The sequence below is a fragment of the Oncorhynchus clarkii genome, chromosome 9 (assembly GCF_045791955.1).
Source record: "Oncorhynchus clarkii lewisi isolate Uvic-CL-2024 chromosome 9, UVic_Ocla_1.0, whole genome shotgun sequence".
Lineage (NCBI taxonomy): Eukaryota > Metazoa > Chordata > Actinopteri > Salmoniformes > Salmonidae > Oncorhynchus > Oncorhynchus clarkii.
This window is the reverse complement of record NC_092155.1, coordinates 26398376-26406106: the sequence shown is the minus strand read 5'-3', so window position 1 is coordinate 26406106 and position 7731 is coordinate 26398376. Positions and strand designations below refer to the sequence as shown.

The 7731-nt window shown below is 44.6% G+C and overlaps 1 protein-coding gene across 2 annotated transcripts; it reads left to right on the top strand.

Moving 5' to 3' along the window:
• Positions 1-228: 228 nt before the first annotated feature.
• LOC139416141 (phospholipid scramblase 2-like) lies at positions 229-6923 on the top strand. 2 transcript variants are annotated; one of them, XM_071164469.1, is made up of 7 exons: positions 229-605; positions 2804-3135; positions 3427-3469; positions 3647-3867; positions 4641-4802; positions 5024-5185; positions 5323-6923. In XM_071164469.1, exons 1-7 carry the CDS (start codon positions 593-595, stop codon positions 5347-5349), a joined length of 960 nt encoding a protein of 319 aa, XP_071020570.1. In that variant the 5' UTR covers positions 229-592; the 3' UTR covers positions 5350-6923. The 2 variants fall into 2 exon arrangements, with proteins under 2 accessions (XP_071020570.1, XP_071020569.1); XM_071164468.1 differs by having other exon boundaries at positions 257-605; positions 5444-6923.
• Positions 6924-7731: the final 808 nt, after the last annotated feature.

Sequence of the window (7731 nt, the reverse complement as noted above, 5' to 3'; positions counted from 1 at the left end):
AATGAAGTTGGGTCTGGGAGCTGCTACAGGCTTTCATGCCTCAGCCCGGATCGACAGACTCTCATGCCTCGACCGGCTCGCTGGTCTTTCATGCCTTTGCCGGATCGCCAGGCTCCCCTGCTTCCACTGGCTCTTACACCTCAACCTTGATCGCCAGGCTCCCTTGCCTCAGCCGGTCTGTCAGATTCCCGCGTACCAGCCGGCGACAGGTTGCCGCGCATCAGCGGGGGTGACCGGTCTGCTCATGATCCCGGGCATCGTCCTTTGGGTTGGCGTCCTGCGCCTGGAGCTGCACTTCGGGGAGGGGGTTCAGTTACGCGTGCTCCAACTCCGGCTTCCAGGTCACCAGGCTGCTCGTTATGGCGCACACCTGTCACCATCGTTACGCGCACCAGCGCATCGTCAGATACATGGACTCAATCACTCCCTTGATTACCTGCCGCTTTGGTTCTTTCCCCATGCGTCTTCGTTTCTGTTTCATGTTCTTGGTTTTTATTAAATCGCCCACTCACTCCCTGAACGTGCTTCCCGACTCTCAGCGCACATCGTTACGAGTAAATCCGCCTGCTAGCCACTGCTTGTCCACTAAGTCATGTCAGCCCCAGGTAAATATGTTCTACATAATTTAGTTATCATATTATACTGGAGTTGTTGTTCTTCTCATAAATTGCATCTTTGCAGGATAGCTGTCTGTGTTCATAGGCCCCTTTTCAGTACATGACTGACGTTACACACAGAAGCTCAACTTTTGGCTGTATAAAGAAAGTAATCGCCATCTGCTCCCGTTCAACCTAGCATAGAATTACATTTTGTATTACTTAAACAAAATAACTGTTTTGGCATCTCAAACGCGTAAGATGGTTGGTCTTTGCAAAATAACTATTTTGGATGTAGCGGTTGTCAGCCAGAATGCTAATGTACATTGACAGGCAGTAGCAAAGGCTATCCAAAAAGCCATTGTACTGGTTAGTTTTATAAGTATAATACAGTTGATTTGCGACAATTAGACATTATTTTAGCAGGACACTCGTATGAGCCGCAAAATCCACTGTAGGCGTTTTTGGAATTCGTTACATTATCATACGTTTAGCAAATTCGTAACATATAATACGAGTTGTTATTCGTGACACATACGAAAGGGGTGATGGACATGGTTACCAATTATTTATTTAACTAGGTAAATCCGTTAACGTTATTTACAATGACACCGGCCAAACCCGGACAACGCTGGGCCAATTGTGCGTCTATGGGACGGCCGGTTGTGATACAGCCTGGATTCGAACCAGCCTGGATTCGAAACAGAATATTACAAAATGGGTGTTCTGCCACCAACTTGTGCCCAATGCCCTCATGCTGCAATGTTTGAGAACACAAAGGGTGTAAATGTGAATCTGTTTGACATCACAAACTGTGACTTGAGTCTCTTCCTGAATGAATAGATAACTGAACTAGTGTTTTTCTTCACCAGGGTTGTAATCATTACTTCACACCTTAGCTAACGGAAACCGTTTAGCAACGGAAACAAGTTTCTATTGGACAAATTCAGTTAGGTCCCTTCCCATTTCGTTCTGTTGGGTTCCTAGTGAATACACCCCTGCTTCTACTCCACATTCCTCGAGGCTCTCAACTGAAACTTTACCCTCTCCCGAATTGTTGAAGTAGGAAAAGGATGTATGAAATGTCTTATTTCAATACTAAAAAAGACCATCCCAATTTTGACAAGTCAATTCATGTTCTTACATTTAAATGCACAATGTAAAAATGTTCTTTGCTTCCAAAACAAAATATCTTTACTTTCAGTAGTTTACAAAAAGGAAACGTGCAAACATCTGCTGGTCTCAATCTCCCCACTCTTGGTCTAGGTGTCTGTAATCCAGGAGCAATTTTTCAGTAAAAAGAAAGCTAGTCAATCTTTTTGTTTTCCTACCTTAGAGGTAGGAATGTGGAAATGGGTGCAGCGATACATCTGGGTGATTCCATGCCAGCGTAGCCTGGAAATATTTTTGGAATCTCAGATTGTTCTGGCAAGTGTCACATAGTAACTTCATTGGGAGGAAGGATGATTGACAGTGTTTACATTTGTATCACAAACCATTTTTGAGAAAATCATGAAAGTGGCAATTGTAGTCCCCCTTTAGACCTATACATGCCCTCCTGTAAGACCTATGATCTGTGAAACGTTTATATGATAGACATCTTGTAACTACTTTTATAGTGTTTTTAAGTATGGAGTTGTCTAGATTCTGAAATGTCATTTTTCACCATTCAAAATATTAATTTTAAGTACCCATTTTGTGTATTTTTAGACTTTGTTTGCCATCCAGCCACTACCTGATAAGAATCGTAAGCAGTGGTCAAAATCCTTCGACTGGAATTCGATTCTGAGCAGGACGACCGCAGATTCTTGACAGTTAATCACAAATTTCCCTGTTGCACCGTAATGAAACTCCCCCTGGGTATTTTCCCCAATAGGATTTGTGTAATGCTATTATTCCTGTGTATTCGAGATAAGAAAAAGCTTGCTGTGTAAAAGGCTAACTACGTTGCTGTAAACTTAGATTATGTGAAATTACTTTTGTTCCTTGCAGTTTCCATTGAACGAGTGGTACGTTGTGGGGAGTCCATTGGTGTCCAGCAATACGGCCCACTTTTGTTAATGCCATACAATCATTTCCTTAATGCAGAATCTCCAATGCATGAGCTTTAATAACACCAGTTAACACTCCCCACATTTGCATCCATAACTCCATATTCATGTTTAGCTTTTTATCAATATGAATGTATTATAATACTATTTCCTCAGGTTACCCATCCCCTCACCAGGGTCCTGGAAGTTACTCCACGGCACCCTACTCTGTTCCTCATGGTGGGTATGGTGACCCTAACCATGCTCCCCCACTGGTTGACTTCCATATTGGCTACAACCACAAACAACTCCACCCAGGCCAGTCTGTGATGCACCAGCCTGTGCCCATGCCTGAATATGGGGTACCTCAAATGGGCCAAGGCTATGGTGGTCCCATGCCTGGGCCTGAATTCGGTGCACCTAACTCGGGCCCTCCTGCAGCCGTCTCCCCAGCCCATGCAGCAGTTTTGCCTCTTGGAGTTCCACCTGGTCTGGAGTACCTAACACAGGTAGGTTTGCTTGGAGAGAGTATAACAGGCTGTCAAATACACAGATTTCACAAACATCCCTCTGCATGGCACACATGCACTCAGGGACTTCTGAGTGGCACAGCGGTCTAAGGCACTGCATCTCAGCCACAGAGGCATCACTACAGACCCTGGTTCCCCCCCTTCATCTACACTGATTTGAAGTGGATGACATTAAGGGATCATAGCTTTCACCTGGGTTCACCTGGTCAGTCTGTCATGAAGGATGTTGCTAATGTTTTGTACACTCTCATACTCTGTTCTGCGTTTCAGATTGACCAGATCCTTATACACCAAAAAGTGGAGTTGCTGGAAGGTGAGCTTGCTAGTCTTATGTGAGAACAGAAGTAAAGGCATTGTAAAAATCGATAAATCACGAGGAGAAAGTGACCACCGCCAAACTACTGTTTTCCTGTTTACGTTCCTGCGTTTGTCCTCTCACCTTCCCCACCATCCCCTCTTCCTTCTCCTCCCTCCGTTCCCCTCTCCTTAGTGTTCATTGGCTTTGAGACCAACAACCAGTACGTGATCAAGAACAGCCTGGGTCAGAAGATCTACAAGGCCAAGGAGAAGAACGACTGCTGCACACGCAACTGCTGCGGTGCCCTGCGTAGCTTCGAAATGAAGATCCAGGACAACACGGACCGCGAGGTCATCCGCCTCATACGACCCTTCCGCTGTGCCTCCTGCTGGTGCCCCTGCTGCCTGCAAGAGGTACAATGGGGCGCTGAACCCTGAGACAAATATTTGACTATGTAACCAGGAAAGAAAATGCATAAAATCATCATTGAGTCTTGATGTGTTAGGAGTAAAGGGACAGGTCACCGAAAATGCAATTGTTTTATTTAGCCTCAGGTTAGCATTGCTATACAACACTGTATGAAGTACAAGTTAACGATGCTAATGCTAAAAATAAACTCTTGGACTCAAAGCCATTTTGGAATGTCCTACCAAATACTTAGTGTCTGTGCTTTGTAAAGATCCATGAATGACGCTGACTGGTCCTTTTGTCAGTCCAAGCCCTCTCCCAGACCGTCTTGATCTGGTGCCATCTCGTCACCTTTCAGCTCTGTCTCTAGTGAATCACATTTTCTGGCAGGCTAACCACAGTACATTCTGACCTGTGGCATTATTTAGAACTCTGGATCTGGACTCGCTCGGGCCCCTGATAGGATCTCTGGTATTCGGGTACAGGTGGAGCTGTGAAGTATAGTACATTTCTAAGGTCCCTTATGACTGCAGTGTCACACATTAGTTCAGTGTCTATGTAGACACAGCCCCACAGTTACCATGTGAAGCATATTACCTTTGTCATGATAGTGATTGCAACGCCAATATCAGACACCAATGCACTCATCAAATTAGTGCCATATTACCTGCTGAAGCGAGCTTTGCAGTAAGCCAAGCACATGCTATTTAAAGACAGTGTACAGACCGAAGCCTATTATAAACATGGTCAAATACCTTTCAAATGTTGTGTCCCTCAGCTCGAGGTCCAAGCCCCGCCTGGCACCACCATAGGCTATGTGTCCCAGGACTGGAACCCCTGCGTGCCCAAGTTCTCCATCAAGGGGGCCAACACGGAGACCGTAATGAAGCTGGAAGGACCCTGCTTTGCCTGCAACTGCTGCGGGGATGTGAATTTTGAGGTTAAGGGTCATACAGTTTGGGCTTTCTTTCGGTGAAATCGGTTCATAACAGTCCTATTTAACTAGAACAAACCTAATCTTTGGACTTTTAGACCAGAAAAGATTGGCTAAGTTACCCTTTTGTCTACACACATCTAATCCTTTCAGAAGTAGGGATGTGATGAGGTGCAGTGGCCAGAAATCTTTGTCTCTGACCCATGTGTTTTGCTGCACACTCGTAGCTGACGGGGGAAGATGGAGGCAAGCCCATCGGCCGCATCAGTAAGCAGTGGGGTGGCCTGATAAAGGAGGTCTTCACCTACACGGACAACTTTGGCATTCAGTTCCCCATGGACCTGGACGTCAAGATGAAGGCTGTGCTCATGGGTGCCTGCTTCCTCATCGTAAGTCCCATTTGTCTGTTTAAAAAAAAAAAAATTGAATCACAGAACTTGACACGTGTAAATCCTATTACTATGCTGTTAAGATAAGCAGTTGTTGGAGGAAATTTAGTTGACATTTCTTATTTTCTGCCTCACAGGATTTCATGTTCTTCGAGAAGGACTGAGCACTTGAGTCAAACTCTCTTTCTGTTCCCATTTGCAATCCCCCCTTTTTTTTCCTGATTCTGTTTGATACTCCTTCCTTATTTGAAACCTTAGAGGAAGCTGCCAATCCTAGAACTCTTTCTGTGTAACACGTGAGGTCTTATCTGATGAGCTTACATAGCCTCTGGACTGTTTCTGTCTATCCACCCGAATGTAAGAATCAGCAACTGGGCTATGAGACATAAGCCTTAGTTGTCTTTCATGGGTTTCTCCACTCTCTCCACTGAGTTTTTATCTGTTTTTTGCATTTGTTCTATCAAATTGATTTCTTGGTTATCTATGTACATTTGGGGGTTCAAAACAGTATGGAAACTTTACATGTTCTTCAATACTTTTTCAGTATTTTCTTTTTAGTCACTGCCATGGAAAGTATTTTATCATACCAAACTGCTTCAGTTGCAGTATTACATTCTAGATTCTTTATTTTAGTGTCAAATTATGATTACTTACTGTTGTCACCTGTCAAATCCACTTCAATCAGTGTAGATGAAGGGGAGGAGACGGGTTAAAGTAGGATTTTTAAGCCTTGAGACTGTGTATTTGTGCCATTCAGAGGGTGAATGGGCGAGACAAAAGATTTGTGCCTTTTGAATGGGGTATGGTAGCAGGTGCCAGGCAAACCGGTTTGTGTCAAGAACTGCACCGCTGCTGACTTCTTCACGCTCAACAGTTTCCCGTGTGTATCAAGAATGCTCCGCCACCCATAAGCCACCTTGACACAACTGTGGGAAGCATTGGAGTCGGCATCCCTGTGGAACGCTTGTGGAGTCCATGCCCTGACGAACTGAGGCTGTTCTGAGCGCAAAAGGGGGTACGACTCCAATATTAGGAAGGTGGTCCTAATGTTTTGTACACTCAGTGTAAATTTATCCAGGCCTCAGTTGTTCCTTGACAAGCACCATTCATTCACACTGTCGATCATTTTAATGTTACTACTTCTGATAGTAACTATATCCACTGGGGAAGTGGGAGAGAGTGAGGTGGCTGCCATCTGAGTCGACATCTTTTTTTTGCAGCAGTGATTGTCAGAGATTCAAGGAGCTATCATCATTAAGTGACATAATTGATACGAAGCATTGTGTATTTACATTCATCCACTTAAAAAACAACAACTTTGTCCCAGAATCATTTACCTGCAGGGCACGCCTTCATGAAGGAATGTACCTGACTTACCTGACTTAAGGGACATAGTGAAGAGTTGGGGCCAATTTCTTGGTAAACTGTTTCCTTTGGTGTTAAATACAGTGTCATTTTGTTCATGGGGTGAGTATGATGACTCGTTGCACTGTTTAGGGAAAGTGTTATATTTGTATTAGGCAATAAGGTTCTGGTTTCAATCAGTAGTGCTGAAGATCAGCATTATAGCGTGATTGAAATTTAAATGCAAGATTTCTGCATTTGCAGTAAACGCTGCATATGTCGGCTCAATCGAAAATGACTTTTTGAATTTCAACCATGCTTATCTTCGGCACTACAGATTGAATCCAGCCCTGGGGTCAAACAGTTGTGGTAAATAAAGCAGTTTTGTACCTTTTTTTTTCGTTCTGCGTGACCTGTATTTTTACACTCGGGTCTCGATTCAATCCGTATCGCTGGAGAGCTTTGCTGCAGCGCAAAGTACAGTTAAAGCCAATGTTCCTGCACTGACGGTCAACGCCGCTGATGCCGGCTCAATCGGAAATGACTCATTTCATTCCCGCTACAGCATGTCAGTGTTACGGATTGAATTGAGTCTTAGGTCTGTGATTCAATCCGATCACCTCTTCCTGGCTATGCATCTTTTTAAAGGTAATGTTTCCGCATTTGCGGAGATCACATTAAAAATGAACGCAGAGGTCGGCTCGGAAATGAACACATCTTCCGCCGTCCTGGATTGAATCCTGAACTAGGTTTTGCAAGTGACAGACTCCACTAGGCCAGTGGCCACTGAGGGTGGTTGGGATGGAGAGAGGTGCTTATGAAGCCCAGCAAAATGACAGACCTGTTAATAATTGGAGAAGCAGATCCTGTGGCCTTACAGGCTTTTCGTCTCTCTCCAGTCTCCATCCACCTTTTTCCAAGTCATGGGCCTAATTACATTATGGCCCTTAGTCTCATTCCATAACTCTTAACCATTCCTAAAACGTTAGTGGCAATGTGCCAGGAGGGCCTGAAATATAACCAAGCCCTGTAGTAGACAGGAAAAAGGCCGGGACCACAAAGGGAGCAGTGCTCTCATTACCCCCCCCCCCCCCCCCCTTGCTGGACGCATGCTGAGGTGCAGGTTAAAATAAACTCATGTCCTTCCCTAGTACTATGGATTCTCCAGCCCTATGTGACCAGCTCCTGTAACGCTGTAGTTT